The 21,863-nt window shown below is 44.0% G+C and overlaps 1 protein-coding gene across 3 annotated transcripts in view; it reads right to left on the bottom strand.

The window, feature by feature from the left end:
- Positions 1-268: 268 nt before the first annotated feature.
- Positions 269-21,863, bottom strand: part of LOC127430666 (calcium/calmodulin-dependent protein kinase type II subunit alpha-like) — a 144,168-nt gene continuing 122,573 nt past the window's right edge. For 2 of the 3 annotated variants that reach the window (XM_051680604.1, XM_051680601.1), the window contains 3 exons: positions 21,188-21,282; positions 15,243-15,484; positions 269-4,183 (listed from right to left, as the gene is read on the bottom strand). In XM_051680604.1, coding sequence (XP_051536564.1) covers positions 15,252-15,484; positions 21,188-21,282 — 328 coding nt within the window. In that variant the 3' untranslated portion in view covers positions 269-4,183; positions 15,243-15,251. The remainder of the gene's footprint in view (positions 4,184-15,242; positions 15,485-21,187; positions 21,283-21,863) is intronic. The other variant, XM_051680603.1, reaches the window with a different exon arrangement.

Consider the following 21,863-nt stretch of genomic DNA (forward strand, 5'->3'; position numbering starts at 1 on the left):
TCAATATTTACCTTGAGGTTCGTTATCTCATGGCAATGTTACTTTTAGATTGAGTTTATGCTTTTATACAAAGTTCTTGTGATTATTCCAAAGTGTTATCTTTCGGGTTAAAATAGAATACATAAAATCATCCCACATCATCTACACAATGTAATTATTCGTCATACTGTTTTTTTTTATTTATTTTTATGATCATAACATGCACTCATCAAACCACAAATACACTCAAAAGAAATCTGTATTGACAGATTGACAACAAATACACAAGTTACAACTTTGTAGAGCACTTTTATTTACAAGATTAGTTGCATTAGAGCCAACTACAAAAGGTACAATTTACTCAGAAAACATATCATAACCACCACTTTGTGGCAATAAAACAGCATGCCTCAATAAAACACATCATACGGTATACAGTATGTTAAATAATATCAAAAGATGCCATTATTCCTTTAACAAACAAGAGTAGACAAAAACATCAAAGATGCCACAAAGCAACTTTCTTTTGTAGCTGTTTGCACTTAACCACAGATTTCTAGAGGACATAGAAAAAGTTTTCCATGCATTTCATTCCTCTTCTTAATTTGTCTTTCAGAGTTAAATAATAAGTAAAAGAAAATAACTTTCATTCAGTAGTGACAACTGAATAATTGCAGTTTATTAATAATTTAATATTATAAATTGTATTATTGTAAAATATGTCAAAAGTGGGCCAAAAATGTTTTTTGATTTAATCAGAAAAAGAAGTTTAAAGATTTCAAAGTGCTGTCTATGTTTATGGTTAGTGCTCCAGTCACATGATGCAAGCTGATGAATAGCAATGTATAGGTAGCTACTGCCAAAAGTTTGCATACTTTTCATTAAAATCAATATAACACACACACACACACTTTTTTTAAATCATGCAAACTGTCTTCACTTTAAGACTAAGACTAACAATCAATGACATTTGACAACTTTGAGAAATCTGCTAATATAAGAGTACAGATTTTCTTGGACTGTAAAATTTACTGAATCTTACACTGCAACTAATTTATCAATGACTGCACAAATAAAAATGTTACTGGTTTAGTAAATCTGAACATATGTGCATATAAGACTGAAAGGTAAAATATGTATACATATGTTAATATTCTACATTTTAAGAATCAGACAGAAAGACTGTATTGGAGTTCTGTTTTCAACAGCGAAAAGCTGATTTCAACAGCCCAGAAACTGCAACAGTTTGAATACAATATCAAAAAGGTAAAAATTTTGGATTTAAATTAACATAATTGAAGTAATACTACCCTAATTATTAACAGCGTTGTTTATAGAAAATTAATTCTAATATCATTTTAACATTAAAGAACTGCAAAGCTGATTATTTACTCATTGAACTAAATAAAATTTGAAGTAAACCCTTTCTCTGGAGCACAATGAAGCCCTTTAATTTGAATAAAATTTAAACCCAGGCATCAAATATACCCTTTAGAGCCATAATGACTGGGGGGAAAACACACACACACAATATATATATATATATATATATATATATATATATATATATATATATATATATATATATATATATATATTTACAATTAGCATTACTATCACCACATAGTATTAAAGTTGACACTATATATGCATTGAGGTAACACTCACAATAATATATGAAAGACTAATCCTTGATTGCAGACAATGGCAATTTCAACAAAGTTTTGCCATTGTCAGCTGGCATGACATATAGTGTTTTGTGTTATTGTCCCCCTCAAATATGGGGGCTTAACCCTAAATACAAAAGGAAGAGCAAATGTAGTGGCTCTTTCAACTGGAAGAACTTTATCAAAGTGCTTGGAGCACGACACACCAAGCCAGGGGCGGAGAACAACCTAGATCAAAGGTTTTACATTCAAAGCATTGCACTTTCTTTCTTGATAACCCCATTATCAACACCACCCTTGACCTTAACCTTAATCAACGCTTTGTTGTGGGATTTTAATCTTGATCCATCTCTTTGATCATGTTTCTGCTAGAGATGCAACTTTGATTTCAAGGGCTATGAAATGACTGAAATTTACCAATGTGCTTCACTAAACCTCTGTTAGTACACACTAGAAATGTTCAGTGGTGAACATCTGGAAGTTGGGCTGGGTTGATATTTCCCCTTTTCTGTGAATCACAAACAACATTAACAAACATGAATCATGAATCACAAAAAATTACATTCTTTGGGGTCATCACAAAGAAATGAAATGAAATAAAAATGTACTAATATCAAATCATTGCAAATGTACTTAACCTACTATTCTATTCTCTAAATATGTATATTTTACAGTACTGTACAGTTTCAATGTGGGATTTTAAACATACCACTTTAGATATATAAACATGTATTTAAGACAGATTTGACAGTAAATAGTGAAATAATACAGAGATATCTATTTAAAAGTAAAAAGAAAAAAAAAAGATGTTTTCAGGTTCAATTCGGACATTAGAGAGACTGGAGCTGCAGTGCCAGTTAATCACAGAAATGCTAAGTGCATTTGGCAAATACATTATATATATATATATATATATATATATATATATATATATATATATAGGGTTGTCAATTTAACGTGTTAATTAAGTGTGATTAATTATATAAAAATATTACGCGTTAAAAAGTAATCATTACGCAAGTAATCATTTCCCCGGACCGGTATAAGGAATATTCCTTCCATCTGAGCAATTCAAGCTTGAAGTACCACCTGTTTTCTCCAGGGGGCAGTAAGCGAAACTTCAGCTGTTTGGACAACATGGTTATATAGAGAACAAACCACACTCACTGACAGCAGACAAAACAAGATGAAAACACGTTCTTGCGTTCAAACACAGCTTGATATAGCGCAAATACGAACGCAGGGATCTCAAGACGTGTTTTCCTAAGCTTCAAACTATGTTTAACTTGACACAGTGATCTAAAAACGGTATGTTTATGACGTGATGCAAACGAGATGCTCCAAAAGTGTCTGACGCAGGTGTGCATTGAAGTGTCCTTAGAAAAGCCCTCATAATAAATCTATCTCGGACTGACTGACGAATTCAATTGCAGAATGGATTGTGTGAACTGTAGGTCAATGATAGGTGATGACATAATTCAAAAAGTGTATTTCCATATTATTGAACTTGTGTTTTTGGTGACACTTTACAAAATGGTTCTGTTTGTTAACATTAGTTAATGCATTAGGTATCATGAACAAACAATTAACAATATATTGTTTACAGCATTCATTAATCTTTGTTAAGATTAGTTAATAAAAATACAACTGTTGATTGTAAGTGTTCATAATGCATTTACTAATGTTAACAAACAACTTTTGATTTGAGAAATGTATTAGTATATGTTGTAATTAACATGAACTAACAATGTGCAATACTTTTACTGCTTTTATTAATCTTAGTTAATGTTAACTAATGTTATTAACTATTGTTAACAAATGGAACCTTATTGTAAAGTGTTACCATCTTTTTTAATGCTTTACACATGTGCCACAATGATGTAATGTATTTTAATTATCTATATTATTATTTTTTATAACATAGTTTATTTATAATGATTTAAATATAACTATTTATAAGTATTTAATCATTATTTATTGAATTAGTGTTATTTGAGGGGCTTTCTATGCAAATATTTATATATGAGATCAGTTGCGATTAATTTGATTAATCGGCATACAATGTAAAAATTGCAAAGAATTTAATCAATTGACAGCCCTAATATATATATAAATAATTGCTCCATGTTTGTCTCAAATATTCAATTTCTGTAACAATATTATCTAAGTAGTTTTTGCAAAAGTAGTGCTTAAGATCAAAAAGATGGCAAATAAGTTTGTAAACATATCCAAGATATTCTATGATATTTAGTTTTACTCCCTGACAGGCTGTAAACTTTCCTCCATCTGTATGATCGATCAGTACTCGCTTTATCTATGAAACCGAACCATTAATGCCACATGCGGCAAACACAGCAGAAATGTGACTTGAATCAGTTCATCATATCCTTAAAGAAATGTGTTGGGCTTCAAGGAATATAAGCAAATATAAATGTAATGACACTGTAAAGGGTAGGGCCAATGAAGTTCAAGTAAAAGATGAGAAGCTGTGGGCTATTATGTCCTCAAGCAAGTAATTCTGCAACTCTAATACACCACTAAGACAGAGAGAGAGAGAGAGAGATAAAGTGATGGTTAGTACTATACATTGTAGTTTACATGACATGTCAAGCAGTGAAATGAGTAACATGTTGTACTTACCAAAACTATTATGAACATATTTTTTTCCTCATTATTGTATAATTATTGTATGCAGTTCAATAGTGTTAGATGCTATTTGCACTCTGGTACAAATAGTGGCAGATACTATTATAACACCCCTGTTTAAATACTATCATACAGTATAGGGGCATCACTGCAGCATGTTTATTGTGTTTAATTAGAATCCCATAGACACCCTACACCAACCCATACCCTTAAACGTCTCGGTTACGTGAAATGTAACACTGTTTCCCTGAGTGGGAATGAGACAATGCGTAATCCCACTGTGACACGCCCTGAGTGTCATGTGGTCTGAAGCCCTTTTACAATCACACCAAATTTATTGGCTGGTGGCGCTTCAGTGACCCTAGGGAGCTACGTCACGGGCTACATAAAAATGCTTGCTTTGGCACCATTGAGTTAGATTTTATGCAGGAAGGCACTAGCCTATGCAGCTGCTAGAGAGTATGGCCGGCTTACGCAGCGTCTCGTTCCCACTTAGGGAACCAGGTTTACATTTCACGTAACCGAGACGTTCCCTTTCATACTAACTCGAGCTGCGTAACATTGGGAAAGATATACATTCACGCCATGTGAACAGTAGCTGCCAACTGGCTATGCCCATGTGGCAAGAATATAGTGGCACACAAGCGAGCTAATGTGTCTGAATTAAACGGAGAAAATTATGAGTTTACTCCTGTTCCAACAGAGAGAACCTGGGAAGTAGGAGCCAAACCCTCATCCAGATGATAAAGTCTTACAAATGTATGTGGAGAGGACCACCCTGCTGCCATACAAACGTCCTCCAAAGCCCATAAGGATGCCATGCTCCTCATAGAATGGGTAAACCATGTGCTTCGTAAGCACTTGAAATTGCATCAGAAAGCCAATGAGACAGTCTTTGCTTGGACACCGAAACACCCCTGCACACAAACAACTGCTCTGACTTATGGCACTGGCCAGTACGGTCAACATAAACTCACAGTGCCTGAACTGGCAAAGCATATACAATCTTTCATGCTCCTCCGACTCAAATGGGGGAGGATAGAAAGCCTGAAAATTAATGGTCTGCGAGTGAAATGATGTAGAAACAACCTTCGACAAATAGTCCAAAGTCTTTACACCACTCTTGAACACCCTGGCGCAAAATCCATACATAAGGGATTGTTCGACAGGGCATGCAAATCACCAGCCCTTTTAAATGATGCCAATGCTCATAAGAGCCATAAACTTATCAGCAACTGTTGCCAAGGGCTCAAATATAGCACCTGAGTGCGCCTCAAGATGGTGCAGAGTATGGCTGCTGCGTTGCGAGCTCCGAACCAATGTTGCAGTTTTTTGCATCTACACTACACACTGCTCTCTCCCACCTGGAAAAAAGGAACACATATTTTAGAATGCTGTTTGTAGACTACAGCTCAGCATTCAACACCATAGTGCCCTCCAAGCTGACGAGAAACTCCGGGCTCTGGGCTTAAACAGCTCGCTGTGCAGCTGGATCCTGGACTTCCTGGCAAGCAAATGCCAGGTGGTTAGAATGGGCAGCAACATATCCTCATCGCTGACCCTCAACACTGGAGCCCCGCTGGGCTGTGTTCTCAGCCCACTCCTGTATTCCCTGCTCTCACTGCTACCATCAGGCAGGTGGTATCGCAACATCAGGACCCGCACCAGCCGACTCCATGACAGCTTCTTCCCCCAAGCAATCAGACGTTTGAACTCTTGATCACTCACGATACACTGCACTTTATTAGCCTCAGACTGGACTCACATTTTATACTTCTCTTAACAACACACTGGCAACTGACTATCAACCGACAGCCTGAATGTCAATACAGCACAATACAACCTACTATATATTTTATATATACTATTTTTATTGTACACTGTGTATTCTATATTGTATGTGTATTCTATATTGTGTGTATTGTATACTGTACATTGTATATTATTTGTATATTGTGTTGTGTGTAATTATGTGTATATTAGATATGTGAATTGTGTTGTGTAAATTTGATGTTCATTGTAAATTGGTATATGTCTCATCACTGTCATGACTGCTATGTTGCTCAGAACTGCAGCCAAGACTTTCACCCACTGTTGCACTTGTGTATATGGTTGAGTGACAATGAAGGGATTTGATTTGAAAAAAGATAAATCCCATAAGGGAACATGGACAGGGCTAAAATGTCTAAGCCTGTGTACCCCACGCATAAAACGAGAGACAAAAGAATGTCTACCAGAGACTCCATTGATAAGCGCATGCTCAGCCGCTATAGCAGCAACATAGACTTTAAGCATTTCCGGGGCAACCCTGGCCCCAAAATGCTCTTGCCAAAAATCCAGCACTGTACCGACAGGGCAGTTAACTGGATTTTCACCCCGTGCAGTACATCAAGAAGCAAAAATACGCCACTTGAATGTATAAAGCTTCCTAGTTGATGGAGCTCTAGCATTCAGAATGTCCCAATGGAATGAACAGAGTTTGGTAGCACCCACGCATCACTTTGAAGAGACGGAATGCATGCGCCAGTGGTTGAAGTCCCTTTATGGAGTTCATCCAGCACTGAAAAGGTATCACATGCAACATGCCCAGGAGAATGATAGTGGAAGTTGTGATCATGAGCCCCAAAAGCCTGTGAAATGTTCTCGCATTGAGAATGCGTCCCACTCTGAACATCGCCAGACATCAGCGGAATGATAGAATGCAAAGTGGAGACAGATGTGCATGCATCAACCATGATTCCAGCTCCACCCCTAGAAACAGAGTCTGTTTCATTGGCACAGCCCTAGATTGCTCAAATGGCTGAGAATGACATCTCAGTGTTGGGCAGCTAAAGTCTCCATGTGGGCTAGCACCAACAAATCGTCGAGATAATTCAAAATGCAGATGCCCTGAAGCCTCAAGTCCTGAAGCGTCAAAGCTGCATCCATGCATTTTGTGAAAGTGTGTGGTGCCAGTGCAAGTCCGAGCGGAAGGACACAAAATTGATAAGCTTTGCCCCTGAAAGCAAATCTGAGAAAGCACCTGTGCTTCCGTGCAATCTGAATATGGAAATAAGCATCCTTCAAATCTATTGTCACAAACCAGCCCCCCCGGGCTGCACTTGTGACATTAGTTGCTTCTGCGTCAACATTCTGAATTAACATTTCATTAGAGTGGACTTCAAACGTCTCAAATCCAGAAAGGAATGCAAGCCGCAGTCTTTTTTTGGGACCAGAAAATAACAGCTTTAAAAACTGCATTCTCTCTCTATTGCCCCTTTTTCTAAGAGAGAATTAATTTCCAGAATCAAAAACAGGGCTTCCTCAACAGAAACGTCTGTCAGAACAACCCCACTGAAACCAGCGGAGTTCGCCTGAACTGAATTACATAACCATGCTTTATCATTCTAATTACCCAGTTTGAAATATCCTTCAGCTGCTGCCAAGCCGACAGACAGGCAGACAGAGGGATTAATGCATGGCTCTTGCCTGCAGCGCGACCTTTAACCACTAGATAGCACGGTTGGCTTACTTTTGGCGGCTGCCCCAGAACCAGCAGCACAGCGGAAGGAAGCTTTCGCTCCTCCAATACTGTGGCTGGTTGAAGGGAATTTGATAAAGTTTTTGCCTTTATTGTATCTAGGCATAAAAGATGAGCACACTGGAATGTATTTACTGCAGGGACACTGACAGAATAAACATTTTCCCTGGTATTTTGAATGGGGGAAAATGTATGAACATTTGGGGAAATGTTTATTTGAGAAAACTGGTTTGCCACAATGGCCCCAGCATTCTTTATGGGGGGACAACGTGTGGTGCATATGTTCACTGTGTGTGCTTGATGGACATTGAATTCTGTTATGCTTGTCTCGAGACCCTTGGTCATGGAAACAAGCTGAATTTGGAATGTGTTTTTTTTATTGTTCGTTCCCCAGCGCGAGCTGCAGAGGAAAACTGAACTATATTCTGGCTGTCGGTGTTCGAGGCATGACAAACGGCGAACTCAACCCGAAGCTGTCCGAAGCGCAAAAAGGAACGTCACGGATACGTTTGTATGGTCCGGTTTCGTTCACCGAATGGGGGCTCACCCTTTGTTTCACTGCAAGTCCGTCAGGCTCACTTCTGGTGTCCTGCCGGCCACTTAAAAGGGGCCAGTTCACCATCCAAACGCGGACGCGCCCGTGATGGCAGGAATGAACGAAGACCCCAATCCTTCTGAGAGGGTGCAACACTCTCCCCCTCACTCTCACATTCACCAGGGGCTCTCTGGTGGGATGTTGTGAAGATAGCGAATGTGAATACACCTGAGCTGCAGTGGGCTTTTCTCTCTCTGCAAGGAAGCATCTGCTGGAACGCAGCAGTCTGCCATTTCACGACGCAGAATTTTTCCATCACCGACTGGACTGCATCACCGAACAGTCCGGATTGTGACACAGAGGCGTTCATTAGAAAGGCCTTGTCCTTGTCACGAATGTCTGTAAGTGTAAGCCATATTCTTACCAACCGAACGAGCAACATGTTTGGTAGTTCTTAGTGCCAAATCAGAAGCTTGGCACAATTCCATGACGGCCTCAGCATCCAGTCCAGCTCCCTCGTCTAAGTCTCTCATAAAATGGGCCTGGTAGGCTTTCAAATCCGCCAGCGTGTGCAAAGCTGAAACCGCCTGGCCCGAAGCCTGGTAGGCCTGGCTCAACAAGGATGATGTAACTCTGCACAGCTTCGAGGCAAGAGTAGGCCTCGATTTCCATGTGGTCGCCAAAGGAGGAGATAGATGGGCAGCCAGCATCTTCGGGACCGAAGTATATCCGTGGTCAGAAGCTAGACACACATTAGAAAATTCTGAGGCCGATTGATTCGTGATCCTGATCGAGTAAGGTTGAGCCCATGACTTTGAAATCTCATGATGGAGGTTCAGGGAAAAAGGAAACGGCCTACGAGGTGTAGCTGCGCATTGGCCCGCTAAAAAACAGTCATCCAAGATTGATGTATGATCCGTCGACTGCGCATCATCCGGCCAACCCAGGTGCAATTTTTCCACTGCACATGGAATAACCTCCAGCAATTTCAAATAAGTTACTGAAGGTCTGGAAATCTGACCACTAGGAGGCCAGGCTTTGGCCTGGCCACCAGCGAGATCCTTGGAATCTGACGCCGCCATAGACATGGCAACCACATCCTCAGCGCCGAAGGAAACCACTGTGCGGGCCTCAGGGCTAGGACGCAAATGCCCATGTGTAAACTCCACAGGAGAACATCTAGCCGAATCCGGGCAGAGCTGGACAAGCCGCCTCCGCCCTGCACGACATGGCTCTCCTGCAAGACCGCCAAGGCATTAAAGGAACTGCACGAGGTTAGTTCTGCCCCGGGATTGATGCAGGAACTGCGCTTGGTGACCGACCTCGCTCTCCAAGCGACAGAGCTCACGGCACGGTCTCTCGGGCGGATGATGGCCACACTAGTGGTCCAGGAGCGCCACATTTGGCTCAACCTGGTCGAGATGGGTGAGGCCGACAAGACACGATTCCTTGCTGCCTCCATTTCCCAGGCGGGCCTATTCGGCGACACTGTCAAGGACTTTGCCCAGCAGTTTTCGATGGTGTAGCAGTAGAAGGATGCTAACCGGCATATCCTGCCCCGGTACGGCTCAAGATCCCGCACCCCATCTACTCATCGCCAAGGGCGTCTCCCTGCGGTGACTGCACCGGCTCCACCGCAGCCCGCCCCTTCGGCCTGGCCCCGGTGTGGAGCCCACCGCAGGAAGCAGATGCCACCCGTCTCGCGGCCACCCAGAACCCGTGAAAGGCTTCAAAGTGCCATTGAGACGGGCGACCCAGGGACAACGAAACCCGCTGCTCTGGAGCTGGTAAGCAGATCTCTCCATCTTTTGTTACCTTTTGCATTTAATTGCGCTGCATGCCCAAGTGGCTGCAGTACTCAAGAGCTCAGCAAGAGCGGTTTCTTTGTTCCCTGGGTCACATATCTGGTGTGCACGGCCGTCATCACGAACACCGTCCACCACTCTATTTGGCAGGTTTGGCGCTCCAGCGGCAGTCTCCCGCCCCTGAGCGCCCAGCTATGGCATAAATCCGCCCCCGATGTGACAGTCTCCATGGGTCACGAGGACAGGCCTCTTCCTCCCCCATCCCAGGCTGTTCCAGGGGTGGTCACAAGGAGCCAGGTAAGTGCTTCGATGTCCCAAGACTCAGCATGGCCACGACGTGGTGTGCACCTCGAGCTCCGCCCCGCCGCGAGGCCCCACCTTCCGGTACGTCCGATGACGTTGTTCCTTTGGTCCCCCTTGCACGGAACTTGGACACATGGCTTGCGCTTTCCAATCCGTCGCGAGGGCTGGTCCGGAACCGTCCGACTCGGCTACGCGATTCACTTCACCGGGCGTCCGCCCAGGATCAGCGGTGTCCACTTCACCTTGGTGAAGGACGAAAACGCTGCTACCTTGCGCAGAGATCGTTACCCTCCTACGGAAGGGCACGATAGAACCTGTCCCTCCAGCCGAGATGAAGATGGGGTTTTGTAGCCCCTACTTCATTGTACCGAAAAAAGGCGGTGGGTTGCGGCCAATCTTGGACCTGTGAGTTCTGAACTAGGCTTTACACAGACTCCCGTTCAAGATGCTGACGCAAAAACGCATTCTGGCGAGCGTCTGGCATCAAGGTTGGTTCGCGGCGGTAGACCTGAAGGATGCGTACTTCCACATCTCGATCCTTCCTCAACACAGACCCTTCCTGCGGTTTGCGTCCGAGAGTCAGGTGTATCGGTACAAAGTCCTCCCTTTCGGCCTGTCCCTGTCTCCTCGCATCTTTACGAAGGTCGCAGAGGTTGCCCTTGCCCCGTTAAGGGAGGTGGGCATTCGCGTTCTCAACTATCTCGACGACTGGCTAATCCTAGCTCATTCTTGAGACATGTTGTGCGCACACAGGGACCTGGTGCTCTCACACCCCAGCTGACTAGGGTTTCGGGTCAACTGGGAAAAAAGCAAGCTCCTCCCGGTTCAGAGCATCTCTTTTCTCAGTTTGGAGTTGGACTCGGCCTCCTTGACGGCGCGCCTTACGAACGAGCGCGCCCAATCGGTGCTGGCCTGTTTGAAGGCGTTCAAACAGAAAACAGCGGTTCCACTGAAACTTTTTCAGAGGCTCCTGGGGCATATGGTATCCTCGGCGGTAGCCACCCCGCTCGGGTTGATGCATATGAGGCCCCTTCAGCACTGGCTCCAGACTCGAGTCCCGAGATGGGCATGGCACCACGGGACACTTCGCGTGGCATCACGCCGGTCTGTCACCGTCTTTTCAGCCCTTGGACCGACCTCTCGTTTCTACGGGCAGGTGTTCCTCTAGAACTGGTCTCCAGGCACGTCGTGGCCACGACAGATGCCTCCAAAATGGGCTGGGGCACTGTTTGCAACAGGCATGCAGCCGCCGGCCTCTGGACGGGTCCGCGACTGCATTGGCACATCAACTACCTCGAATTGTTGGCAATTCTGCTCGCCCTGCAGAGGTTTCGGCCATTGATCCAGGGCAAGCACGTGTTAGTTCAGACAGACAACATGACAACGGTAGCATATGTCAACCGCCAAGGCGGTCTGCGCTCTCGTTGTATGTCACAACTCACCCACCGTCTCCTCCTCTGGAGTCAGCAGCACTTCAAGTTGCTGCAAGCCACTCACATCTCGGGCAACCTCAACACTATAGCGGACGCGCTGTCACGACAGGTTACCCTCAGGGGAGAGTGGAGACTCCACCCTCAGGTGGTCCAGCTGATTTGGAGTCGATTCGACAGGCACAGGTGCACCTGTTCACCTCCCAAGAATCCTCCCCACTGCCCACTCTGGTACGCCCTGACCGAGGCCCCCCTCGGCATAGACGCGCTGGCACACAGCTGGCCCCCTGGCATGCGCAAATATGTGTTTCCCCCAGTGAGCCTGCTTGCACAAACCCTGTGCAAGGTCAGGGAGGACGAGGAGCAGGTCATTCTGGTAGCACCCTACTGGCCCACCCAGTCGTGGTGCTGGGACCTCACGCTCCTCGCGACAGCTCCCCCCTGGCGAATTCCCCTGAGGAAGGAGCTTCTTTCTCAGGGACGGGGCACCATCTGGCACCCACGCCCAGACCTCTGGAATCTCCATGTCTGGCCCCTGGACAGGAAGTGGAAGACCTAAGCAGTCTACCATCTGTGGTGGAGACATGATCACTCAGGCTAGGGCCCCCTCCACGAGGTGCCTGTATGCCTTTAAGTGGCGTCTGTTCGCTAAGTGGTGTTCTTCCTGTCGGGAAGACCCCCAGAGATGCGTAGTCGGATCAATGCTTTCCTTCCTGCAGGAGAGGTTGGAAGGGAGGCTGTCCCCTTCCACCTTGAAGGTGTACGTTGCCGCCATAGCAGCACACCATGACGCAGTCGATGATAAGTCCTTAGGGAAGCACGACCTGATCATCAGGTTCCTAAGAGGCGCCAGGAGGCTGAATCCCTCCAGACCGTGCCTCGTTCCCTCATCGGACCTCTCTGTAGTTCTTCAGGGTCTATAGAGAGCCCCCTTTGAGCCTTTGCAGTCAGCTGAGCTTAAGGCACTCTCCTTGAAGACTGCCCTCCTGACTGCGCTCACTTCCATCAAGAGGGTAGGTGACCTGCAAGCGTTCTCTGTCAGCGAAACATGCCTGGAGTTCAGTCCAGGTTACTCTCACGTGATCCTGAGACCCTGACCGGGCTATGTGCCCAAGGTTCCCACCACCCCTTTAGGGACCAGGTGGTGAACCTGCAAGCGCTGCCCCAGGAGGAGGCAGACCCAGCCCTGTCATCGCTGTGTCCGGTGCGTGCTTTACGCATCTATTTGGATCGCACGCAGAGCTTTAGAATCTCTGAGCAGCTCTTTGTCTGCTTTGGTGCACAGCGGAAAGGAAGCGCTGTCTCCAAGCAGAGGATCGCCCACTGGCTCATTGACGCCATAACTATGGCATATGTAGCCTAGGACATGCCGCCCCCGTTAGGGCTACAAGCCCATTCTACCAGGGGTGTAGCGGCTCCCTGGGCCCTGGCCAGGGGTGCCTCTCTAACAGACATTTGCAGAGCAGCGGGTTGGGCAACAACCAACACCTGTGCAAGGTTTTACAACCTCCGGGTGGAACCAGTTTTGTCCCAGGTAGTGGCACGCAACACAAGCGGATAAGCCCAGGATAGCTGGCCGGGTGTATCGCTTGCACATAGCACTTTCCACCTCCCTTGGAGCTGAAGACGTGCGCCATTAATTCCCAGTAGTGTTCACAAACTTTGTTCCCTGGTTGACTTCCTCTAAGCCCTGTGGAAGTTGAGTTTTTGGAGAGACTCGCTGCCGGCCCAGTACACGCGCTAACTAAGAGCCCTGTTCTGGGGTAGGTGCTCCGCATGTGGCGGTTCCCTGTAAGGCTAACCCCATGCGATTATATATCTTCTGCTAATTCGTTTCCCTGTTGGCAAACTGCATCTTCCTTGGGCAGTTCACGTAACACAGTTCAGCCAATTGTGGCGTTTCGTAATAGGGACCCTAGTGTCAATATATCGCCACAACGTCGAGTGAGTGACATATAGGCAATGTCATGGTTACTTGTGTACCCTCCGTTCCCTGATGGAGGGAACGAGACGTTGTGTCCCTCCTGCCACAACGCTCCTATATTGGCTCCTCAGCATAAAACCTGAATGAGTGGTTGCATACCAGCTCCTTTTATACCCGTATGTCCGGGGGAGTGGCATGCAAATACCACTCGCCAATTTTCATTGGCCTTTTATCAAAGACCAGAGGTGTCTCGGGCTCCCAAGAGTGACCCCTAGTGTTACTACATCGACACAACGTCTCGTTCCCTCCATCAGGGAATGGAGGTTACACAAGTAACCATGACGTTTTACTACAGGAAGCATAGTATCACCATTTAGTAGTAAAATCACACTAAGCGCAAAATTAAACATGGTTACAATATAAACAACATAATACTTTAGTAACACCATAATTGACTGCATTAAATACAATATTACTAAAACCATGGTTAATTTTCAAACTCTTCTCTCAACTTCCCGACCTTCACTGTGACCAAATCACTACAAAGAATCACTTTTATTTATTATTATAAGTACCATTATAGGAAATATTAAGAGTGGAGTCCGAGAAAAAGTAGAACAAAAGGTGGACTTAGAACCCTGGTCGTCAGCATGAAAAATAACATTCACACTGTCGTAACACTCTGAGCCACTACAGTGGCACAAAAGGGTGCAGTTTGTCATGGATTCATGTGTTTCTACCAGACAATTGGAGTGCAAATAGTCACTTAGTTCTTGGTTCTTGGTTCTCTTAACCCACTAAACATCTAACCTGTTAACCAGTTCAACGTCTCTGCTCCATCATGAAAAATTCAGTTATGAATATGCCCGCCTTCATTTGACCAGCAGTTGACCCCAAAAATTGTTTTTGTGGTTGTCTCGAGCTTGGTCTGACCAATGGTGGGCGGAGTTAGTGTAAAAAGCCTTTGCCAACAAGATGGGCTATTTGCACTTAGTGTAAATAGACACTCCGATAATAATTATATAGAGAAAATATTGTTTATTGTTAATATCAAAGAGCAATTTCTAGCTGATTAAATATCGTAGAGCAGAACATAACTAGTGAAAATGTTATTAACATGACTTTTCAAAGTTATATTTTTGGGAGAAATATTGTCTTTTTCTCTTGCTATGACAACATTAGACCAAATTAAACAAACAAACAAAAACAAAAAAATGATAATGTCCAAATTATACTTTTTCATATCTGAGACATTGGGAATATCATTATTCTTTTCTTATCATTACATTGGAGAGCATCTTTTAAGCAATTTAAATTTTTTCATTGGTGAGAGCTACACTAATGTTTGCATACTGTTAGTTAAAGGACTGGCATTTGTAAGAGTAACAAAAAAGTGCTCTTATTATTGCATACATTTTTACAGCAATTATTACCTGATTCTCTTATTTAGTGATGGCAGAGGGAGCGCCCGAGCGGTGGAAATGAACTATCTGCCACTTGCTGTCTTTGCGGTGCCAGATCCGTGTCTCCTCTGATTGGGCAGTGTGCGGCATGCCATTTATGTCGAGGTACTGCGTGATGCGGATATAAGCGATGCAGGCGGCCTCCTCACCGATCAGATGAATGTGAGGGTTCAGAATGGTGGTGTGAACGGGCTTACTGTTCTTTGACCACACTGTGAAAAAAAAAAAAAACTGTGATATTTCACAAAAGTTTCAGGAGAAATAATATCTAAATAACACTATATACATACAGATTCATGGAGGGGTTGAATCTTTGAGATGACATTCCAATTTAGTGCATTACTCCTTAAGCCAGCTCCACACTAGCCGATTTTTCCAGTAATTTTCAGGTGTGAGCTTCATTAGCATAATTGCTGGCCAGGCGGAGGGAGACGAAGTTTCTTTCTGTATGTGTGTGTGCAAGTGTGTGTGTGTTTGTGTGTGGGCTTGAAAGGGAGAGAGAAAAGCTCTGTGACCATGAGAACAGGTACTTTTCAATGCAGAAATACTGCAAAAGTGGGCAGTGGGCAGGTCCACAGACCTGTACGGGATGAGTAAGACACTCCCGCCCTCTACGAGTCTGTAGTATGGCCACTAGTTGTCAGCATGCAACAGCTATTGGACAACTGATGGATCAAACCCTCAGTGTTCCAGGGCTTGTCTATTGAAGCATGTGAAGACTGGACTCTGCAGACTGCGCGGTGGAAATGACCAGTTAGTTCAATGGGCAGAAAGGCTATTATCAGCAGAGCATTGTGGAATGCGAAGAGCACTGTGAGACACATAGCACGCCCTGGTCATCCACTGCACCCTGGTCTATCTCGTCATCTTGACCTCGTCTTGCTACTGGGTCTTGATAGGCAGGGATGAGAGAGTGAGGCTGACAATCTGCGCTACTCTCCTCACTTTAAACAAAGTCATGTGCAAGTCATGACTTCAATCCCGTGGAACCAAGTCCTGTAGCGATGGGCGAGTGGCAAAACAGAAGGTGAGGATACACTCAAGCTGCAGTCACGAACCTGCACACAGGCAACCCTGGCCATATAGTGGCTCTTTACTAGATCGAAGCAGCAGTGGAGTTCAGCAGCTGTTTGGGTGACTGAGCAGCCCTTTTTAGGATCATTCTGCTCACATCCGTAACCTTAAGAAGGGGCTAGAAAAGGTGCCCTAAACATAGTCTGCTTCAACTCACCCTGGCAAGCCTGCCGCAGCTGGTGGGGATCCCTCCAAAAAAGCAGTAGAAAAACAATAAAGAAGAAAAAGATGATGGTACTCACCCTTGGCATGTGGAATGTGTGAACTCTGCTAGACAACAGCAAAGCAGACAGATCAGAAAGAAGAACGGCTCTAGTCGCTAGAGAACTGGCTCGCTACAACAAGGATATAGCAGCCCTGAGTGAGACTCGCCTAGCGGACAAGGATCTGCTTACAGAGACTGGTGGTGGATACACCTTCTTATGGAGTGGTAGAAGCAGTGGAGAACAACAAGAGGTGGGTGTTGGATTTGCTAATCATCTTGTGTGACGTTATAGGAAGGCACAGCATGGGCAAATGTAATATCAATGGTTTCCTGCTGCTTAGGACATGTGCCACATATGTCATCACCAATGCTATGTTCCGTCTCCCCACCCATCATAAGACATGGATGCATCCTCAGTCAAAGCACTGGCATCTAATCGACTACGTTATTGTCAGGAAGAAGGACAGGCAGGACATGAGAGTGACTTAGGCAATGTACAGGGCTGACTGCTGGACAGATTATCTGCTAATTTTGTCTAAGCTGACTCTGCATATCCAGCCCAAGAGGAGACCACAGGGACAGAAAACTGCTAAGAGGCTAAATGTCAGTGAGTTACGCAGCAGTTGGATTTGAGACAAATTGGGGACTGGAGACTGAGCTTGATCAGGACAGCATTGAAGAACAGTGGGCATCCTTTAAAAGCACTGGCTACACTACCGCCCTCAACCACCTCGGACCAGCAGCAAGCAAACACCAGAACTGGATTGATGAAAATGATTAAGGCTCTGCTAACACAAAAGTATCATCTGCTCAGAGCCTACCAGACTGATCCCTCATCACAGTTGAAAAAGGCGAATTTCATCAACATGCAAAAAACAGTGCAAATAAAGCTTTGTATGATGCAAGACTCCTGGCTAAGTGCCAAAGAAGATGAGATCCAGATGGATCTTAACTGCTCACAGACAAGGTGCAGATCTTGGAGAGATGGGCTGAGCACTTTAACAGTGTCCTCAATTGCCCAGCGTCAATTAACAATGAAGCCATCGCCTGCCAGCCCCAGACATGGTAGAAGTGAATAGTGACCTTGAAACCACTCCTACAGAGCATGAAGTCCAGAAAGCCATCAAGCAGCTGTCCTGATGCTATCCCTGCAGTGGTACACAAGGCTGTGGAACCAGTCATGCTGCAGAAGCTGACCAACCTGTTCCACTCTATATGGAACAAAGAAAAACTCTCCTAGGAGTTCAAGGATGCCTCCGTTGTACACATCTACAAGAGAAAGGGCAACCACCAAGCCTGTGACAACCACAGAGGAATCACCCTTCTGTCAATAACAGGCAAAATCCTTGTTCGGGTCCTGCTCAACCACCTGCTAGAGCATCTAGAGCATGGCCACCTCCCAGGAAGCCAGTGTGGATTTTGTGCTGGTTGCGGAACTGTTGACATGATATTTGCTGCATGCCAACTCCAAGAAAAATGCCAGAAGCAGCACAGAGAAAGGTGGTGCCTTTGTCAACCTGACCAAGGCATTTGACACAGTCAGCAGACAGGGCCTGTGGAAGATCATTGAGAAGTTTGGGTGCCCAACCAAGTTCATCACAATTTTCCAACAGTTCCATGACAGGATGATGGTCCACATGTTGGATGACGCAGAAGCATCGGATGCCTTTCCAATAACCAACGGTGGTCAAGAACGGAAGAACAACTGTAACTTTTTTAGCCTCAGTTTCAGAACAAATCAAGCAGGCTACAGGTCTGAAAACACCCTAAATCACTGCATTATAATTGTTTATGTTCACGCAGTACTCCTGTTGTTATTTTGGCGAGCTCCATGTTACAGGGAATCAGGGAGAGAGTTACGGTGAGTTTGTATGTTTGTCACCCCTCCACCATTCTGTATCGGCAAGTGTGTCATATTTCTGACTGAAGGGAGTGAGAGCTCAGCAAAAGAGTCCACATGTGTCTGCCAAAATCGAGTTGTTTGGAGTCTGCTAGTGTGGCGCCAGCTTTACTGGATCCATGTCTTCTCTCAAACCACAGTCATAATTGATATTTTTTTAATATTAAGAAGTGGAAAAAAAGAAACTGCTCCCTTTTGGATTGTAAAAATAATTTAATTGGGAAGTTAACACAAGTAGAGTATACTTGGAAAGGCCGACCCCAGAAAAGTGAGTCCACAATGCAGATGCCATTACCCAGCCATTATGAAAATTACATCCATCAATAGAATGTATATATCCTTAAGACAGTATTATTAAAAAAGTTCAGTATTTGAGCTTATTTGCTGAACATTTTTGGATGGTAATCAGTCATTTCAGTTCAAACTAGGAAAAGGCATGTATGGCTCAAGAGAAGGTGATGACATTAGCTTGATATGTGAATGCAAAGAAAAAGCTGCCCTGTCATCAGTGGTATGTCTTTAATGGATATTTTCTTATTACACTATATTGTTTTAAACAAATTAACACAACAAGTGGTAAAAATATCTTGAAACAACAAGAAATAATTCAGTGTAGCCACCAAAACACACACACCATTTTGCTTTGAGCTAGACAAATTAGAAACACAGATATTTAGGTTCCTGCAAAATCATCTTTAAAAAACCTTCACCATTGCACCATTGCGCCATTTACATTTTTATTTGTATATAAACCAGATCCTGCTTGGTTACATATCAGTTTTAGGGTGTGTTCACACTTGTAGTTTGGTTCTCTTGGTCCGGACCAAAAAAGAAAATGATACATTTAGTCCTGGTTCGCTTAGCGTTCACTGGCATTTTTAACACCAAACCTAAAGATATAAAACAAAAGGCATCAGGAAAAAGTCACAACCTAATTGGACAGCTTTTATGACGTATCTTTGCGCCGGAACTTTCTGAACATCCAAAACAATGCTGGCTGTTGGGCTAAATGTGTTCGTTGGATTATGGTGGTATTTTTACCAGCTGAGAACAAACGAAGAGCTAATAAAATGTGTAAAGGAGTCAAAACAGTGTTAGGAACTCCTCCGTTGCACACACAAACCAAGATATGCTGCAAGGACGGCTGACGGCGGTTCCGACGCCTGTACCGAACTGTAATGGGCAACATTGCTCCTATGATGAGAAGAACCAGGTATGCTTGAGGTCAGTATTAGGCAAATTACTTCCTGTTTTTGTCCGATTAGACGTCTTTGGTCCATGTTGCGTTCATATATCAATCGAACCGCACCAGAGTTCGTTTGGAAGCGGACCAAGACCCACTATTCAGGCGGTCTCGGTCCGCTTGTTTGGTGTGCACCAAGATTTGGATGGCAGTGTTCACACATGTTCAAATGAACCGCACTAACAGAGCAATCGCAGCAGAGTTCGTTTTAATCGAACCAAACCTGCCAAGTGTGAACACACCCTTAGACACCAGTTTGAAGTCTCTTGCTTGAAAAATGACTGAGGTACAAGTATCTCTAAAAATGTTTTTATAGCACACACACAGATAAGATAATAGCTAATAACCATGCCCTCGTGTATTGGTCCTTCTTAATACTTCTGACATAATATGATGTAAGATTGGAAGAATGGAACAGTCTAACAAATTAGTGATCCATTGTTTTCTCAATAAGGAAATCCATATAACTACATTTTCCACATACACCGATCAGCCACAACATTAAAACCACCTGCCTAATATTGTGTAGGTCCCCCTCGTGTGCCAAAACAGCGCCAACCCGCATCTCAGAATAGCATTCCGAGATGCTATTCTTCTCACCACAATTGAACAGAACGGTTATCTGAGTTACCATAGAATTTGTCAATCTGAACCAGTTTGGCCATTTTCTGCTGACCTCTCTCTTCAACAAAGCATTTCCGTCTGCTGAAATGCCACTCGCTGGCTGTTTTTTGTTTTTGGCACCATTCTCAGTAAATTCTAGAGACTGTTGTGTGTGAAAATCCCAGGAGATCAGCAGTTACATAAATACTCAAACCAGCCCGTCTGGCACCAACAATCATCCATGCGATTATCTAATCATCCAGTTGTGTGGTTGCAGTGCATAAAATCATGCTGATATGGGTCAGGAGCTTCAGTTAATGTTCACATCAGCCATCAGAATAGGGAAAAAATGCGATCTCAGTGATTTGGACCGTGGCATAATTGTTGGTGCCAGATGGGCTGGTTTAAGTATTTCTGTAACTGCTGATCTCCTGATAGTTTCACGCACAACAGTCTCTAGAATTTACTCCGAATGTTGCCAAAAACAAAAAGCATCCAGTGAGTGGCAGTTCTGTGGATGGAAATGCCTTGTTGATGAGAGAGGTCAACAGAGAATAGCCAGACTGGTTTGAACTGACAAAGTCTACGGTAACTCAGATAACCGTTCTGTACAATAGTGGTGAGAAGAATAGCATCTCAGAATGCTATTCTGAGATGCGGGTTGGCACTGTTTTGGCAACACAAGGGGGACCTACACAATATTAGGCAGGTGGTTTTAATGTTGTGGCTGATCGGCGTATGATAACAATATATTATAAAATTATAAAAATATTGAAAACAAATAGCATATCAATGTAGTTTCGATATTTGCTTAGCATTGTTTTCCTACTAATACAAAATGAATGTATTTTATTGGTTTTCTTATGGATTTACAGGTAAGTTTATCTTACAGTTCTCAAAGTAGAAGCGATGGAAGTCAAGCCCCTCCACCAGGTTTCCCAGAGCTTCAGGCTCAAACGCTGTTACACTGGGATCACACATCTTCCTGCACACAAACATCACTGCTTATAGATGATTGAAACTTGAAAAAACTCAAACATTCAGAAATAATCAGACTAACAGACAGAAAATAACAAACAGTATTTTGCAGACATTGAGTGCATTTACATGCATGTTCTTACACTAATTATGCTTAGCCGACAACGTGTGTTGTCTTGTTATGTAAACACCTTAAACGGCTTTCCTTTCTCAGGGAAATGTCATTAACAGCTTGAGAATAAACTGAGTGACTAAGGTAGATTTTTGCATTGCATGTAAACACATTTACTGCCGTTCTTAAGGCGCAGTCACAATTTTGTGTGCTATAATAAGTGATTGAAATAATATCCAGCACTGAAGTTTGTTATTTTTAATGTTATGAGTAGTGCTCGTTGCGGCCGTTATCAGTGGCGTTGAGTGACACTAGGCGGAGATGTTCTGTTGTCCATCCAGACACGCACTCTAATCACTCCGCTATTCTGCAGCTTGCACTCCTTTCCAGTAAAATTGCAAAGCAAAATGCAATTCGCTCTAGAGCGTGAAATACACACAAAAAAAAGGAGACTTGTCTTGCCTACTATGAATGAA

This window comes from Myxocyprinus asiaticus, chromosome 40 (genome assembly GCF_019703515.2).
Source record: "Myxocyprinus asiaticus isolate MX2 ecotype Aquarium Trade chromosome 40, UBuf_Myxa_2, whole genome shotgun sequence".
Taxonomy (NCBI): Eukaryota; Metazoa; Chordata; class Actinopteri; order Cypriniformes; family Catostomidae; genus Myxocyprinus; species Myxocyprinus asiaticus.